Raw genomic sequence first — 19,070 nt, forward strand, 5'->3', positions numbered from 1 at the left:
GATGAGATTTAAGTAAGACCTACAGTCTGCTGCTGCTGCTGCTGCTGCTGCTAAGCCGCTTCAGTCGTGTCCGACTCTGTGAGACCCCATAGACAGCAGCCTACCAGGGTCCCCCGTCCCTGGGATTCTCCCTAGCTACGGGTATTATTAATGTTCTACTTTTGATTACTGTATCATGTATGGGAAGTGATGTAAGGGGTGTAAGGGAATTTTGTATTACTTTTGCAACTTTCCTATACTCAAAAATTAGCTAAAAATAATCATTTAAAAATGACTGTAAGGAACAAATTGTTTTAGATAATGTAGGGTTTTTGTCATAAAAACTGTGAATACAAAATACTACCAATCACCCCAATCAACACAAATGCAGAAAGACAATTATAAGAATAATGGCTAAGACTCACCAAGCACATCACTAAGTGTCAGCAACTGTCTGGCATGCATAACCCAGTTTAATCCTCACAAAAAACCCAATTTGGAAGGTACCAGCATCATCAACAATTAAGAGATGAGGAAACAAAGAGGTCATAGGACTTGTCCAAGGACACGGATAAAAATCTAAGAGTTGGGATTCAAGCTCAACAAACCAAACCCACATATAGTTCAGTTCAGTTGCTCAGTCGTGTCCAACTCTTTGCGACCCCATGAATCACAGCAAGCCAGGCCTTCCTGTCCATCACCAACTCCTGAAGTTTACCCAAACTCATGTCCGTTGAGTCAGTCGGTGATGCCATCCAGCCATCTCATCCTCTGTCGTCCCCTTCTCCTCCTGCCCCCAATCCCTCCCAGCATCAGGGTCTTTTCCAATCAGTCAACTGTTCGCATGAGGTGGTCAAAGTATTGGAGTTTCAGCTTCAGCATCAGTCTTTCCAATGAACACCCAGGATTGATCTCCTCTAGGATGGACTGGTTGGATCTCCTTGCAGTCCAAGGGACTCGCAAGAGTCTTCTCCAACATCACAGTTCAAAAGCATCAATTCTTCAGTGCTTAAACCACATAACCAGGACACAGTTCTACCATCCAAAATAAAACACACTCATTTGCGTCAATCTCTTAGTAGTAGTGTTAAGGCAAAGAAAAACTAAGTCTATGATAATAAACCTGACCATGAAGCCAATCTCTCAATATATCTGAGATTCAGACTTCTGCTTGCTTATGGTTGCTGACAAGTGGAAATACAAAGATGCTGCAAATGTAGATGTAGTGCAGACACCAAAAGGCAGTGGATGTCACAGAGGGAGACTGTGGAATTCCATCTCAGTTCTCTCTGCTCTTTTTAAGGGTCATCAAATCTGTTCTTCTTGTTGAACAGTGGGATTAGGAAGAACTCCACTGAAAACTTCAATAAAAATTGCAGCAAAGAACTTGTTTTCACAGTCCACTGTTTTGACAGAGCTCTAGGAAAAAAAATATCATCTAGCTTCCACATACAGTTTGTGAAATTTCAAAACTGGTGCAGGGTGCTAGGGCATGCTGTACTGTTCCAAGGAAAGATATTACATAAATCTAGCAAAATAGTTTGTTGACAAAAACTTGCTTCATATTCTTGCCATGACCTTCAGTTCCTCAGTCCTTCCAATTTTCCTATGCTGTAACTCAAATTTAGCTCCCCAAGAAGGTGGAAACTGTGACTGTCTCAGAGAAGTGGAACTGAGTAATAAGGAAAAAGAGGATAATCCACAGCAAGGAGAGCAGGTATTTGGGCCAATAACATAATCAATCACAACCCTCTAGTCATTTTCACCAGCAAAGCTTAGAAAATTCACTGTTTACCATTTATTCCTTTGTGTTTTTTTGCATTTTGTACCATGAATGGATCCCCTATTCAGAAAATACAATGCTTATTTTAAAAATACAACTCCTAGAATTTCTCTGGCGGTACAGTAGTTGAGACTTTGCCTTCCCATGGAGTGGGTGCAGGTTCAATCCCTGGTCAGGAAGCTAAGATCCCACACGACTCATGGCCAAAAAAAAACAAAACATAAAACAGAAGCAATACTGCAACAAACTCAATAAAGACTTTAAAAATGGTCCACATTACAAAACTCCTAAAACAATACAGGTCCTTAAAAACAATTAAATTCAAATGCATATGCCCCTTGACCCAGCAACTTATAACTACTATATTTATTCTATAAGTATACCTGTATATGTATAAACTGAGACAGGTGCCAACTGACTCACAGCATCATTGTGAGAACACAAAACGGGAAACAACCTAAATGTCTACCGACTGGAAACTGGAGAAATAAATGATGTAGAATCTATGCAACTAAAAAGAGGATGACACACTAAGTGGAAAAAGAAAATAAACAAGGTGCATAAAACATGTATAGATACCACCATCTGAATTTTCAAAAGGGGAAGAATATATATATACATTTCCCTGTAAAACTTATCTTTCTGTGTAAAACCAATAAAAAAAAATCTCTATCCAAGAAAACTGTAGCATCAATTACATCTGCATAAAAGAAGTATCAGAAGACAGGACAGTGAGGTGGGAGGGAGGGGACATACGTATGCCTATGGCTGATCCATGTAGATACATGGCAGAAACCAACACAATATTGTAAAGCAATTATCCTCCAATTAAAAATAATTTTTAACTGTGAAAAGAAAAGAAGATAGGGAAATCTTTCTCTTTTTATATCCTTTTGTGCCTTGAATTTTAAACCACGTGAACCTATTAAATATTCCCCCAAAATTAAAAATACTAAAATAAAACTTAAAAAAGAAACTCCCTGTGTTTGCTGCCACACTGCCAGGCTGGATCCTCAGACCCCAGTTCTTTCTCCCCTTCAGAACATGCTTTCCCTGGACTCAGCCCCCCAGCAGGTGCACTCTGCTCCCTGGCAGCTAAGCCTTGCTGGGGGCAATGACCAGACCGTTGCGCTGTACTGTATCATTGATCCAGGCGTCTGCTACCCATCGCTGTGGGAGGACTACACGCACCGCCACCCTACTGCGATCAGACCTGGCCACATCATTTGCTTTGACCGATGAATGTGACAAGTGTCACTTCCGGTCCGCAGTTGTAAGCGCCAGCTCATGACCCTGTCATCTACTACGAGGTCCACAAGTCTCTGACAGGAGCTGCGCCATCATCCTGGGTCCCAGTGACCATGTGTGAGCAACCCACACCTTGGGTCATCAACCCCAAAAGACCACACAGTATGAGGAAGAAAGAAACCTTTGTGCTCTTAAGCCACAGAGATTTTCAGGTTCTTTGTTATCATAACAGAGTTTATCCTCAGCTGACTAAACAATCACACCAACTAATGCAAAACAAACTAAGATCATCTAATACCATGTGGCCATTAACCTCTGTTCTACACTCCCCATCTCACCACTCTCTACACTGTCCTCAGTGGTAACCTGAAGATAATAATAACAGTGCCTATCTCACAGGGCCACTGAGGATGAAACAGTATGTGTAAAGTGATCCCTTTATGTAGCACTTATAATTACTACTTATTGTTACTTGGTTTATTATTATTAATAACCAATAATCACTCAGAAATGTAACATGGCCCTCCTGTGTCTCTAAGAAACAAATAATATGCTAGGGTTTTGTTTTTTTTTAGGTGCTAAATACTCTTTATTTGATGCTACACATAAACCACACTAAAATGCCTTTCATTAAGTAAAAGGCAATATTTTAGATAAGAGAGTTTTAATTAAATTGGCATAGTTAAGACCAAAAAGATAAAGTGGACATTGGCAGTGTCTCTTCAACCCTTGCCTTAACAGACTAATTGAAACACACCTGAATCTTGTTCTGTTCTATGTGACAGCGAAGGCACTGTCTCAGTATTTTAATATATTAATATAATCAGTTCTAGAAATCTACATAACCAATCCCCTAAAGGGCTGGAGAAGGCATTCACCACCTCCCTGAAAAGGTTAACATTCCTTATTCACATTCAATCATCGCTTTAGAAGAGGAAGAGAGTGACAATACATGTTGAGCCAGAATTACTATCAAAATTCAAAAAGCTGATCATATTCATTTAGCCACAAACCAATCTTATTGAAATCAGGATTGTCCAACAGAAATATTCCATCAGTCATGCATGATCTGAATTTTAGTGTATGAGATCAGTTTAAATACGGTACACACAAAAATTCATGAGACATTTCTGTTTCATAATAAATAAGACAGTGGCCAACGATTACTCATTAGTAGCTTTTTTGAGATAAGTTAGCAAGTCTTCCCTTTCTTCTCTTTAATGTCAGCAAAGATCATTTTTGTTCCAGGGATGTATTTCTTGGGATTCTCCAAGTATTACATCAGCATCTCCTCTCCCCAGGTGATGCCCCGGTTCCTGCTGGCCCTGGTGTAAGAGAATCTAGCCGCCTGACCTGTCTTTCACTCAAACGGACCGTGGAAGTTCGGCCCAGTTTTGTGCTTGCCTCTCTTTTCCACAGTAGAGCAATGGGCACACTTCTGAACAAAAACCTCCCAGTCCTTCTTGACATCACCCATTTTTAAATCATTCTTTCTTCGTGCACACCTGAGAGGTCCCTGCTCACAAGCTGAATGTCCTGCTCTCTCTATGCTAGGGTCTTGGTACCATCTACTCAAATGTTCTCCCTCCAGGTCTCCCATCTCCGCTCCTCTGCTGTCCTTTCCCTCTGTCTACTATTCCCCAGCTGCACACTAGATCACCTGGGGAACTTTTAAGAAATACCTGTGTCAGGGCCCCAACCTACACCCAGTATTGTGTTGGGCAAAAGAAGCTTTACTTTTTCTTTGTAAGAGTTCAAAAATAGGCAGAACTAATCTACAGTGCTAGAAGACAGAATAAAAGGTATGTCTGTGTGTGTATGCTTGCGGGAGCAGGAAGAAACGGCACGAGTCCAGAGGAGGACACAGGGGGCCTCCAGGGAGCCAGTGATGTTCTATTTCTTGATTTGGGTGCTGGCAGTACCACTGTATTCACCTGCGAAGGTTTACCAAGCTAGTTATGATCTATGATATCGGAAGTATACGTATTTTACACTTTTAAAAAAAATCTATACTTAAAAGGGAAAGAAAAACCTGCAAGGACTCTTATCCCTGACCACTTAAATATCATGCCTCGCCCTCCAAGTCGTGGCTCTTACAACACACTTCGACTTCACCTTGTCTTTCTATTCTTGATCCTACCTGACCACTCTGTTGAGCCCCAAACACCTCTGCACTCCAGTATCTCTACCCACAGTATTCACTGCATGAGGACATCTTCCCAGCCGGCTCCCACTGATGGTTCAAAGTCTATCTCTTTGTCTTGTTTCCCCCTTTCTTTCATTTCAAGATTAAATGCCATTTCTCTTACAAAACCTTTCCCGATCCTTCTTTCCACTTCTATCCACAGCACAAATGATTTGGCCCTCTAAGCGAGATTTCTTCCATAGCATTGTATAATTCTATAATACACTGTCCATTTTTATTCACAAGTATAGCAGCATCCATCTTACCCCTCCTCTTCTGCCTCTAATGCAGGAGACATGGGTTCAATCTGCAGTCTGGGAAGATTCTACATGCTGTGGGGCAGCTAAGCCCATACACCACAATTACTGAGCCCATGTGCTGTAAAGCCTGTGCTCCAAAAAGAGAGAAGCCTGTGCACCACAGCTAGAGAGGAGCCCCACTTGCTGCAACCAGAGAAAGCCTGTGTGCAGTAATGAAGACCCAGCACAGACAAAAAGAGAGAAAGTGTTGCAAAAATAAATACATACATACTCACTTGTGGAATCTGTGTGCTTTTCCCACATCCTGTTTCTCCAACAATTACTACTGTCTGATAGTTTTCTATCAAGTATAATATGTGATTCCTCAGCTGAAAAAAAATATAACCAAACACTGTAAATAGACATACATTTTCTCAAAAGACCTAAACAAAGATAATTAAACATTATGAAATGAGCTATTTGCCAAAGGAAAGGACATTTTCAAAAGGAACTACCAAAACATATTCCTAATATCTATCAAAATGTATCTCAGGTACTGTTGGTAACAGTATAAGGCAACACAATTGCAACTGAATATAATAACTTATCAAAATATATAACACACATACTTCTTGATTCAAGAATTCTACTTTTAAGAAGTTATCCTAATACATGTGAACAAAGATGTATATACAAGCATGCTCACTGCAGTGTTGTTCGTAAGTGCCAAAAATCCAAACAGCCTATATGTTTATCAACAGGGGAATGATTAAACAGTTATGAAAAGACTCCAATAATGGAATAATATGTAGCCATTAAAAAGAACAAATGCCTGCTTGTACTGATGTGGAATGGTCAATGAGGTCTGCTATGGTAAGAAAGCAAAATGCAGGACAGTGTGATAATACACTACTATTTATGTTTTTTAAAAAAGGGTAAATACACATATGCTTCTTTACATATAAACTACTTTGGGGAAAAGCAAAATAAGGCACTGGTAACTGTACTGTCTCCAGGGAGGGGAAGAAAGTGGGGGGCAGGGAGCAGGCATATGAGGAACCCCTTTAACTTTGTGCAATATGCATGTATCACCTTATTTTTCATTTACTAGCTGGTGAAAACACAAAGAATATGCTTTCATCTCTGCCTCTACAGCCAAGTGCACAATAAAGCACCTACACGTTACCTCTGTGTTTCAACTGGGCCTTCTGTTACCCATTCAGTGGGAACAGAAATGCTAGTTTGGCCACTGGAAAGTCACAGACAACTCCAAGATCCCATGTACTCAGTTTCAGAATGTACTTTTGTACCCACATTTGATAACAGACACACCCACTGATCTGGAAAGTCATGATGATATTCCATAAATTCCTGGTTTGAGGTAAAAATCTGCCAAATTCTCCTACTCTCATCACTGTTCAACTCATCTGACTCCACAGAAGACTGAGACACACGATGCTGCCTTATTGCTTAAATAAGGTATTGGGGTGTTTGGGGGTTCCAATATAGCATTATTTAGGGTCTATTTAAATAGGAGAAGGAAATGGCGGCCCACTCCAGTATTCTTGCCTGGAGAATCCCAGGGACGGGGGAGCCTGGTGGGCTGCTGTCTATGGGGTTGCACCGAGTCAGACACGACTGAAGCGACTTAGCAGCAGCAGCAGGGTCTAAATATGTAATTCTCCAGTTTTAGTGTAAAAATCTTTTAGGGTATTTTTATTATCGATTTAACAGATATTAAATAGATATTTAACTATTTGTTAAAAATGAAGATTCCTAGCTCTACCTTCAGGGTTTCTGATTCAGCAGGGCTAGGCTAAGTCCAGGAATTTGCCATTTCTGCAAACACCCAAAGGAGATTCTGCTGCAGGCAGTCTCATGACTCATCTCGATGCTTTCCTTTCGCTTGCCTGGACTCTGCACTTTCTTTTGGGTTAGTTTTAGGCAAGGAAAGGTTTGGGTTCTTTGCAACCATTTTGGTAACTGATATCTTGTCAATCCATCTGCTGAATGGATGAATGGGTGGGTGGTCAAAGACAACTTGAAAGACAATTTGAATATAGACAGAGACACACATGGCATTCTAGGAAAGGGAAATAACATAAGAAGACGGAAATAAGCAAACTATATGAACTCTATTCAAGAGGTGCTAGAAAAAGCCCATGAAAGGCTCCAGGTTTGATTTGGAAATGAATTATTACTACGAGATGTAGTGAGGCCTTCAACACAGAGTCAGTCTGGGCTTTACCTAGGAGGCAGTATGTGCTGTGTTGCAAGAAAACTGGGCAGTAGTATACCAGAGTGATTTAAGCGTGAAGAAACTGAAGGCATTAATTTACTTCATGTGCTAAATATGAAGCAATGCAAATGCATATTTGCACACAAAATGATGTGTGACATTCAAGAGAGAGATGACAACAAGATTTCCAGTTTAGAGACTGGGAAAATGATGGTACCACGAACAGGTACAGGCAGGGAAATCGAGGAGAGCTGCTGCAGAGGACCAGACTGAGCTTCAACGAGGTTTGAGTTTAATGGAATAAGAATACAAGCTTGCATTGCAGTGTCCAGGGCCCAGAGAAAATGACAGTCCACGGGAGGCAGCCAACTGGAATGTCGCCTTGAAATGGCGCTGGGGAAAAGGGGGATGAGCCTTAGATTTACTGCTGCTTTAGTTTCAACTTCTATCTTTAAAGCTACTTTCACTTTAAGTTTTAATGGGGGTGTGGTGGTGAATGAGTTCCTTTTATCCTTTTCGTCTCCTGTGCTGTACTAGGTCACTTTGGTCATGTCCAACTCTGTGCGACCTCATGGACTGTAGCCTGCCAGGCTCCTCTGTCCATGGGATTCTCCGGGCAAGGACACTGGAATAGGTTGCCATTTCTTCCTCCAGGGGATCCTCCAGAACCAGGGATCGAAGCCGAGCCTCCTGCATTGCTGCGATTCTTTACCGGCTGAGCCACCAGGGAAGCCCTAGATTTATCTTTAACATCTTATGAGATTACAACTGTGTTTAAACTCTGCTTTGATTTTTATCAATAACTTACACCTCTCATCTTACCATTTTTAATTTGATCAATAAGTTACCATCCTTGTATTTTTTTTCAATCTGTTGTTTCATTTATTATATTTTACAAGTACAGCTGGTGGATGAAGAAGAGTCCAGAAAAGTAAATACTCAGTAAACAATAATTAACCTTGTACTTAAATGTGCATTACATGTCAGGTATTTTACTAAATAATGCTCCATGTAGATTATGGCATCTGGTCCTCATAACAATCCTATGAGGTACGTCCAATATTACAGACAGGAAACAGAAGCTCAGGTGCTGAAGTAAGGTCACACAGCACACAAATGATGAAAACTGCCTTTGAACTCTGAAGTCTAGCTCAAGTCTAGACTCTTCATCACAGCTCCAACCGTATCCCTCCATGCTGAACCTATAATCTTATCTTCTGAGGGTCAAAGTGTTTACATTCACATATGATGGTTGAGGTTAATCATCTATAGAAGAAACCCAGAGACTGTCAGCACAGGAGTGACTAAGATGTCTGGGGTCACAGAAAAGTCTGATGGAGGTGACTTGGCTACATTCAGAAGGCGGCTGCTTCATATCCATTTGGAGAAAGAACATATTAATAAAAGAGGGATTTTTAGCATAGTCTAGACAAAGAAACTCTCTAAGAGCAAGAACCTGACGGCTTTCACCCAACACTGTACAGGAGAAAAGATAGACATCGGTGCTGGTGGCCCCACCTACTTGAGTCATTCGAGAGGCCTCATACGAGGCAGCGGGACTTCATCACCCTACATCAGGGGCTACAGGAAATAAATATCTTTCAACTATATCTAAACCGCCTTTGGCTCTGAGCCCACTTTCTGATTACGGCTTGACTTTCCATGTGGACTTGGCAACAAGGAGAAAGTGTGTTCATGGACTGTATTCTCTGTACTGGAGAACCATGGCTAACTGTAAATGAATATACTCTGAATTCTAGTTTAACACTTTGGTTTCTTACAAGATGAGTGTAAGTCCATTTCATGAGACTAATAAAATCATGCATCTGGATGTGCACGTGGTATGTAATAACCACACCCAAACGCCATCACTCTCCCCATGGGAGTTAACCTCTTCAACAGAAACCACCTGCTGCTGCCACTGCTAAGTCGCTTCAGTGTGTCAGACTGTGCGACCCCATAGACGGCAGCCCACCAGGCTCCGCCGTCCCTGGGATTCTCCAGGCAACAACACTGGAGTGGGTTGCTATTTCCTTCTCCAATGCATGAAAATGAAAAGTGAAAGTGAAATCGCTCAGTCATGTCTGACTCTTCGAGACCGCCTGGACAGCAGCAGCCTACCAGGCTCCTCCATCCATGGCAAGAGTACTGGAGTGGGGTGCCACTGCCTTCTCCAGAAAGAACCTGGTATTTCTAATTAATCTTGTGTCAAAAAATATGCCTTAAAAAGAAACCTAAAATTGGCCATATGCCAGTAAGCTACTGAAAATGGATGCATGAAAGTTCACTGTGCTGTTTCCTCTACTTTTCTGTATGTTTGAACTTGTCCATAATCAAAAACAAAGAGGGGAAAAAAAGGATGTCACTTCATTTCTTCCAGTTTTTCCAATATGTGAGATCTAATTGCAAAAAACCTTAAGGACTTTCCAGATTTCTAAGATTAACACACAAGTATTCTGAAGACACCCTTCAGATAGGCCATCTCCGAGCTCACTGCATTCTAAAGGACCATTAACAGTAAGAGGAACATTATTCACTTCAGTGCCAAGTATCAAGCTACTGCAGGCTGCTTCGGGCCGACGGCTGAACATGCTTATTCAATGTACCTTGAACACTGGCAGCTTCTGCCTCTGCTGCTCTATAGAAAGGGCAGCATAAGGGTTGTAAACAACAGTTGTTGCCGAGTTTTCAGCTAGACTTTGTCTCTCTTCAGAGATGCTGACACCTGGCCCCTCTGTACCTGCAACAGAAATGTTTTTGTTTTTGTTTTTCAGATTCTCTGATACAAGGAACAGGAAAATCGTGAGAAAATTACAAATTCAAAAACGAAGATATTCAGTGGAAGCCATACGTTTTTATTTCAAACCACTAAGAGTAATTTCAGGAAAACATTTTAAAAAGTACCTGTGAGACTACAGAAAAACATCACGCTGGTGTCAAGAACAAAGGAGATGGCAGTCCCACTGGGCTCCAAACTGTTTACACACAACTGTAGGTGACGGAGGACAAGGTGTTGAGTTCTGGTCACCAGGCTGGGATTATTACCAAACTCTTAATAAAAGTGGTGGGAACCCACCAGGAATTAGCTGAAGCAAACGAAGAATCCTAACACCATAGGATGGCAGCAAGGTTCAGGATCAGGGGGTACCAGGGACTCAAACACTGCCTGGCCTTTCTCCTCCTTTCTCTGCTCCTCTTAACAAGCTCCTTTCTGGGCTGGGTTCTCTACAGGAGCTGGAATCAAGGCTGCAGCCAATGCCAGAGCTCAGGCTCACAGTTCCTCCACCAATCATTCACTCACTCATCCACCGAACAAAGATGGCTGTGCCAGCGATACAGCAGTGAACACTACGGATGCAGGTCCCACCTTTGAGCAGCTGACTTGCTTCTCTTATTCTTCCTTCCAAAGGAAGAAGACTTAGAGCATGAAGTGGTGATGGAGAAAGACCCAGGAAGGGAGACCAGGAGTCCCAGGTGTGTGCTATTTGGAAGGTGGGGATGGCTTTCTTTCCCCCAGTTTAAGGTCATTGCCCCGCCCGATCCAGTCAACCATGGCCCTGGAATGGGCTACAATAATTGGCAGCTCCTATTTGAGTCATAGAACTGAAGTGGTTGGGAAGGAAGTGCTGGACTACTGTGCTGAGCAGATTAGACACCAGATACCCACAGTGGCTTCTTCTTTTTTTAATTATTTATTTGGCTGTGCTGGGTCTTAGTTGCAGCATGCAGGATCTTTAACTGCAGCATGTAGGATCTAGTTCCTTGACCAGAGATTGAACCTGGGCTCCCCTGCGCTGGGAGCAGGGCATCTTGGCCACTGCACCACCCAGCAAGTCCTACCACAGTGGCTTCTTGGTAAGAACAGTAACAAACTGGGACTCAGGGAGGAAAAGAATAGGGAAGCCACATCCTGCCTGTTTGAAAAACTGTTTGAGGTCCTATGGATTTTTAGCTTGAAAAGGAAAATGCCTTAGGAGTAACATGGGTTCCATTTTTATGATCAGCATCTGTAATTTGTCACACCAAATTGTTCATGCATCCCAAGACATAACTCAAGAGTTGTAAGTAAATGGTACAGGGTTCAGAATTCAATTCAACATAAGAAAGGTATCTCTAAAAATAAGACTTGTTCAGCACAAGAGACTGTCACCTTTGGGAATTAATAAAAACCCTCCCTAGAAGTTCACAGCCCTCTGTGAGGGGTGCTTCAAGAATAATTACCCAATACTATCATCACCCAGGTTTTCTGAATGCATAATCCATGATGCTATGTAAAAGTGCAAAGGTTTTGTGATCAGAATACTTAGCCCAGTGATTTACTTTTACATTTTTTGAAGAGTCCCAAACCCCCCTGACAATCTAATAGCACCTATGAACTCCGTCTCCTGAAAAATACACCAAAGAGTAATTTATGAGAACACAAAAACGCTAGAGGTCCAGAGACCACCCCCAGAGCTAAGTTCAGAATCACCGCTGTAGCTCTCCCATCCCTTTTCCATTCGTTTCTAGGAACATAGTTGTGTTCTAGAGGTCCAAGACCGTCAAAAATCAGGTAAGTGGGGCACTACTATATTGTTTTTGCCAAAATGTTGACCTTCCTTTCAACAAGATAAAAGACAGAACAGGAGTTGGAACAAAGCCTGCACTCAAAGAGGCACATTTCCTTTCCTTTCTCCCCTTATTATCGCTACATCGGATTAATTCCTTGTGATCTTCACTCAAGAAAACTAGAGCAAAGAAATAGCTTATCTTCATCAGCTCTGCTTTTATCCTGAATTCTCTTCAACACATTTTAAACCTTTATAGCATGCTTAGAATCTTTTAACATTGCTCCTACAACGTCTCACCTCCTCCCACTCCAAGATTTAATCCACCCAGGTGTCTTCCTGACTACCCCACCCCTCCTGTCTCTAACCTATAGCCAAGTTCACCTCGGTACATGCGGTTATGAGGTCTTTTACAAGAACAGGTGCTGTCAATCAATGAGGAGCACGTCTCCTCCATACAAAAGACTCCATTCAGCCAAACTAGGACTGCTTCCTGGCTGTCTATACATCCCATGGTCCATTCTGGCTGCCTAGGGTTTGTTTTTCCCTTGGGAATATTCTCAGTGCTTAAATGAGTAACAAGTTTGTAATTCTTATAAATTATAAAGGCCTTCACCTCTCCATCTATAAAACAAGGTTGATAACAGCACACCCCCTCCCCCTCTTCAGCATTCCTTCTAACCCAATTTTTCAGTTTAAGTGGTGATCCATCAATGGGTTATAAAACTCATGAACTTCTTTAATATGCTATGCGACTCAATTATTTTGGTGTTTGGGATACTGCTGAGGCGCCATCCCACTCTGCCTTTGTTCATGCTAAACTAGAAACAAAACAGAAAGTATCAGAGTGCATTCCAAAAAGCACTGTTGTTTTTGTGCAACTCTCTTCAATTGTGTGTGTGTGTGTGTGTACACACATGTGCGTGCATGCTGGATCACAGCACATTTCTTGCTGTGTATCAGATCAAAAACTCTTCAAAGCTGTTGCTATAAAGTGTTTGCCAGACACGTGGTCAAACACTGATTTATCATTAAATATCTGTTAAATGAAGGAAGGAAAATGGCCAGGCCCTTCTGATTCACTTGGACTAACAAGTCAAATTTTTTTTTCTACACAAAACTCAGGCAGCTCCTACAAAGATCTTAAGGCAGAGATCACAAAATGGTAAAGATCACAAACTATGAGGTCCCCAAACATGCCATCGTTAAAATGTTTGAAATCGTTAGTTTAAAACATGTTAAAACTTACTATTCTAATCTGGGTGTTGAGGCCATGTGACAACCTTTGGGTGGAACCACACACAGCTTCCTGCTTTAGACAGGATATTGTATGCTTCAGGCTAATCGACACAGTACACACTCGAGTGCCACAGTTCCTACCTCTCCTTACTGCTTCCACCCGGCTGCTTCACTCATTTAGACTGTCCAAAAGGCCCCTGTAGCTACCTGAGCTTGTGACTCCCAGCCTGTAGAACACATGTTCCTCTACCCTTAGACCCAGTCTCAGTCACTTCCCTGACCTTCCCTGTGTATTTCTCGTATCCTATTTTCACACCTTCAACTTCAGTTTCCTCATCTATAAAATGGAGTAATACCTCCATCACAAGACATCGTGACCACTTAATAAGATGACATAAGTAAAAGTGACTAGCACAAAGTGTCCAGTAAGTGTCAACAAATTCATTACAGTTAATGACAAAACAGTTTACCTGGACCAGTGGTTCCTAAACTTTAATGCATACTGGAATCACCTGGAGATCTTTAAAAAATACTGATGCTTGGTTCTGAGCCCCTCTAGACTTCTCATTTCAGAGAAGGCAATGGCACCCCACTCCAGTACTCTTGCCTGGAAAATCCCATGGAGGGAGGAGCCTGGTGGGCTCATGGGGTCGCTACGAGTCGGACAAGACTCAGCGACTTCACTTTCACTTTTCACTTTCCTGCATTGGAGAAGGCAATGGCAACCCACTCCAGTGTTCTTGCCTGGAGAATCCCAGGGACGGGGGAGCCTCGTGGGCTGCCGTCTATGGGGTCACACAGAGTCGGACACGACTGAAGTGACTTAGCAGCAGCAGTACCAGACTTCTCATTTATCACCATGGAGTAAAACTGAATAGCAGGAGTTTTTAAAAGCTTCCAAGTGATCAACTACACAGCAAAATTTGAGAACCACTTACCTAGACAGTCACCGAACCCAGAAATCTGAGTCATTACTGACTTCACCTTCCTCTATATCTGCCCCTAAAATGTCTCTCCAATTAGGTCCCTCCCTACTGCTCACACGCCAGAATTGCGGTTTTCAATATCCCTCCTCGGTTTTAGTAGCATCTTCTCTTAAGGGTGTCCCTGACCCTAATTTCCTCCCCTAAGTATTGTGCACACTAATGCCAGTTATCTTCCAAGAATAAACTAGATCATGTTATCTCCTGCTTAAAAACAGTGAAATCTGAATTCTTACATGAAGACTTCTCACGATGACACCCCTACTTACCCTTCTGGCTTCATGTCCTGCCACGTCCCACGCTGTGGTGGTGTTGTTGTTTAGTTCCTACGTTGTATCTAACTCTTCTGTGACCCCATGGACTGCAGTCTGCCAGGCTCATCTGCCCATGGGATTTTCCAGGCAAGAATACTGGAATGGGTAGTCATCTCCTTCTCCAGGGGATCTTTGATCAAATGAATCTGTGTTTCCTATGTTGGCAGGCGGATTCTTTACCACTGAGCTACCTAGGAAGCCCCGCCCCAAAACATACCCTACCACTAAGCATCCCCATGCTACTCAACTATTTTGGTGTTTTGAACACTGCTGAGGCACCATCCCACTCTGCCTTTGTTCGTGCTACACGCTTTAGAGTTCCATTCTCCTACCTCTCCACAGCACAAAGCCTTATTTGTGCTTCAGCGTTCACCTCAAAAAACATCACTATCTTGATGAATGATATCTTATCCACACATTCAACCTCTCCCTCTCATCTATCTGTGTGTGCGCTTACTCGTTCAGCCAACTCTCTGTGACCCATGGACTGGAGCCTGCCAGGCCCCTCTGACAACTGAATTCTCCATGCAAGAATACCCGAGTGAGCAGCCATTCCCTTCTCCAAGGAATCTTCCCAACCCAGGGACTGAACCCAAGTCTCCTGCATTTTACCATCTGAGCCACCAGGGAAGCCCTCCTCTTTCCAATACCTCCATGAATTATAATAGTTAAATATGTATCTAGGGCTAAAAGCTTGACATGTATTCTCATTTAATCCTCAAAACAATCCTCTGGGTAGGTGCTTTGCCCAATTTACAGATAGAGTAACTGATTTTCCCAAATCACCAAGTTAGAAAATGGCAGTCAGGATAGTCTCAACAGTCTGATCCTAGCAGAGCTCCTCTTCCTTACCACTCCCTTTTTCTGTCTCACTTTAAAATCTCTTAAAGAGGATATCCAACTTCATATTACAATTGAGAGAGAGAAAGCATTAATCTTGAGAGCAGAGCCTTGGTCTAGAGATATATGTCTCCTGACCACAAGGCTAGGTGTTCAGTAAGTAAAACTTCAGTGAAAGAGTGAAACAATGGAAGAGAACTCTGGGAGTAATCCCATGTTCTTTAACCAAAAGAGTATCTTGGCCTGATTTTCAACAATTTATTCAGACCTTTATTGTACTTAACACTCTGACCTGTTATTAAAGGCTCAAAGAAATAAAACAGAGAGTATCCTAACTGGATACTCATTACTTAACTGGACCTTAGTTTTGGCTGCAAATAAAACTCAGGATGGATAACTGGCTGAGGACTTGAAATGCTGAATCATAAAATCATAAAACTCGTTAAGTGACAAACTACAGATTTTAAAAAAGAATTAACACATCCCTTGCTTGGGTTTTCTTCTGCATCACTGATACACATGGTCAGAATTTCAGGGACTCGCTCTAAAATACCCTTGAAAACCTTCCCCTATATTACCCTTCTCTGTCTTATTTCATTTTTGCTGCAATATACTTTACACATCTAGACCTACAGAGGTTCAAGTGGTGGACAAAAGCAAGTTGGTAATGATTAAGAAACTTTTGTTTTTCACAAGAAACTGATGGAAGGGGAGGGAGGGTCTGGTACATAAACATTCAACAAAATCTTGATTAATGAGTAAATTCAAACAAAACAAGCAAACCATTTGGCGGCTGAGACTGTGTTAGCCTGCAAGACGGGAAGTGGGTGACAGCCAACGCGTAGTGTTCACTTCTGGCAGACACGCGGGGTGGACAAAAATTACCCTAAAACATACTAAAATACTTTCCCTTTTAACGAGCACTTACTCTACATGAAACAACGCGCGCAGGTTCTCCTTATTCTAGCCCACATGATAGGTGTTATTATTCCTCCCATTTCACAGATGAGAAGTCTAAGGCTAAGAAGGAACTTGTTCAGAGGAAGTCTACTACTCTATGGCATAACTTAGAATTCTAATCCAGGCAGTCTGATTTCCTAACCTGAACTCCTAAACCCAGAGCAGCAGCAACTGTCCAGTCCCAGCGTAGCCCCAGGGCGGTAAAAGGACACGCGTGGGCGCTTCAGCTTTTCCCCATCTCACGGGTTGGGCAAGACAGGCACCAGGAAACGAGGAAAACGAGGCCCGGGGAGGCTGAGACTGTAACGAGGTCACAGAGAATTTCTGCCCAGGCCGAGGGCGGATCCCTGAATCCCTCGGGACCACTGTGCACGCCTAAGCTTCCGAGGCCACCAGCGCGGCAGTGGCCAACCCGCCGAGGTCAGGACTGCAAGCAGATCCTCAGGCCCCAGCAGGCTGGCCGTGGGGCCAAGACCGAAGTCGGGCCGCCGCATCTGCCCAGCGTTCCACCAAGGGCCTTACCGGGTCGCCAGAACTTCACCGGTCCCACGGGCGCTGCCATGCTGGGGTGAAAGGTCACAAGGAAGGCTCCACCCCTCCGCCGCGCACCAGCCCCAAAGGGGCTGGGGGGCGTGGCCGGCGAGAGCTTGGATCTAGGAGGTTCCGCGGTGTTACGGCTACGCCCCCGTAACCACCCACTCCGAGCCACGTGATCTGCGTTTCAGCCCTGCCCGGACCCATGTGATCGGCTCCGCCATATTGCAGGGGAGGGCGCGCCTCTCTTCCTCTTTAGAGTAGCGGGCCTGGGTTCTGAGTGGCCTTAGGAGTTTGGGGTGACCCGGAGGGCGGCAGCACGCTACTGGAAGGTTGAGCTTGGCAAGAGACCGCTGGTCCGAGAGTTTGTTGCCGCCTGCGGTACGCGGTGGGCAAGGAAGCAGTGCATCCCAAATTAACATTACGTTGTAAGCTATCATGGGTGTGTGATTTCTTTTAGTCTCCTTCACATTTTCCGATTGGAGGATAATAGTAACTACCTAGTGGATTTTGTGGTTCAGTAAATATTGGGCGCCTATCGTGCGGCCAGGCAGTGCAGTTTTGGTCTCTTTCATGAGTTTCTGTCCCAGAGGGGAGAGGCGAGGGTGTCCTGGGAGTAAATGAGTAAATGCACGATAAGCAGTGGTGTTTCGGGTCTTCCCTGGTGGTCCAGTGGCTAGGACTTGGCATTCTCAATGCAGGGCGCCTGGGTTGCATTCCTGGTCCGGGAACTAGGTCCTGCATGCCGCAACTAAGACGGGGCAGCCAAATTAAAAACAAAACCAAAAAAAGTGGATAATTAGCAGTAAATAAAAACGATGGAAACCAATATGGAAGTCTCCAGAGACCCTGAGAGTAATTCTGAGAAGGGAGAATAGATTGAAATAAGAAAATTAGAAATGGGTAGATCTGTTAGGACATTGGCCCAGCGTTTCCTCCAGTCTCACGACCCATGTTTTAAATGCTGACCCCCAATCCAATCCCGAATCAGGATATCTAGGGGTGTGTCCTAAAAAACTGCATTGGAAACGTGCTACAGAAAATTCCAGTAACCTACTTGAGAAAGATTCCACTAGCTGATACACTGGACTAGAGGAAATGATTAATGGGCAGGCAACTAATTGGAAGGAAGTGAGAGGGTTCAGAATCTGTGTATTTTAGAGCTGTGAAGCAAATTCTCATTCCTGGAGAGAAATGGTAGTCGTGGAAAGATCAAAGGCTTTGGAGACAAGTCGAATTTGGAATCCTCACTTTGCCTTTCCTAGCTGTCATTTAATCTTAGTTGTAAGATGAAATTTAAAAAGTTTTTATTAAATGTGAGAACATGTAAGGTAGCCTACAACATAGGATATCCAATCAATGTTTGCTGTCAATAGCTCATAGAGCAAATTCACCAGGGGAAAAATCAGAACTCACACATACACACACTCATTTTCCAACTATTCCCTTTATTTCTGTAAGGAAAACAGGGTTCCTTACATGATCATCTCTGCCTAAAATTCTCCACTGATCCTTTAAAATATCCTTATGTCAGCTGTAAGACTTCTCTAAATTCACAACTTCAGTATTCTCCTCCTGCAGACTCAGAACCTGGGTGCTTCTTCTGTGATTTAACACTCATTTAGTTAAACTATAATCTGTCTCCACTGTTACACTGGAAGCATCTGAGAACATGCATCATATTATTACAACTCAAAGCAAAGTGCCCACTGAGTGATGTATATGTGAACACCATGCTTTATAGTTTTAATTCTTAATGACATTGACCCGTCTTTATTTTTGTCTAATTTTCAATAAGGGCCCAAGTATACAAAACAGGGTTTATATTAATACATAAATAAAAGGGTAAATTAAATAAATGCCACTTATTATTATTTCTATATATTCATTTATTTTGGTCACACTGTGCACCATCTGGGATCTTAATTTCAATCATGGAACAAACCCATGCCCCGTGCCTTGGAGGCTTGGAGTCTTAAC

At 42.8% G+C, this 19,070-nt stretch overlaps 1 protein-coding gene and 1 pseudogene across 6 annotated transcripts in view; both read right to left on the minus strand.

Annotated features, from left to right (window-relative positions):
* Positions 1-17,228, minus strand: part of DHX35 (DEAH-box helicase 35) — a 69,616-nt gene extending 52,388 nt beyond the window's left edge. The window contains exons 1-3 of one of the 6 annotated variants that reach the window (XM_025263472.3): positions 17,079-17,228; positions 10,280-10,413; positions 5,731-5,823 (exon numbers count right to left, since the gene is read on the minus strand). In XM_025263472.3, coding sequence (XP_025119257.2) covers positions 5,731-5,823; positions 10,280-10,413; positions 17,079-17,118 — 267 coding nt within the window. In that variant the 5' untranslated portion in view covers positions 17,119-17,228. Of the gene's footprint in view, positions 1-5,722; positions 5,824-10,279; positions 10,414-17,078 lie in introns of those variants that run through there. The other 5 variants (XM_006065913.4, XM_044927653.2, XM_025263473.3 and 2 more) reach the window with 5 other exon arrangements.
* On the minus strand, positions 887-5,577 carry LOC112578711 (annotated as a pseudogene).
* Positions 17,229-19,070: the final 1,842 nt, after the last annotated feature.

This window comes from Bubalus bubalis, chromosome 14 (assembly GCF_019923935.1).
Source record: "Bubalus bubalis isolate 160015118507 breed Murrah chromosome 14, NDDB_SH_1, whole genome shotgun sequence".
In the NCBI taxonomy this organism is placed as follows: domain Eukaryota; kingdom Metazoa; phylum Chordata; class Mammalia; order Artiodactyla; family Bovidae; genus Bubalus; species Bubalus bubalis.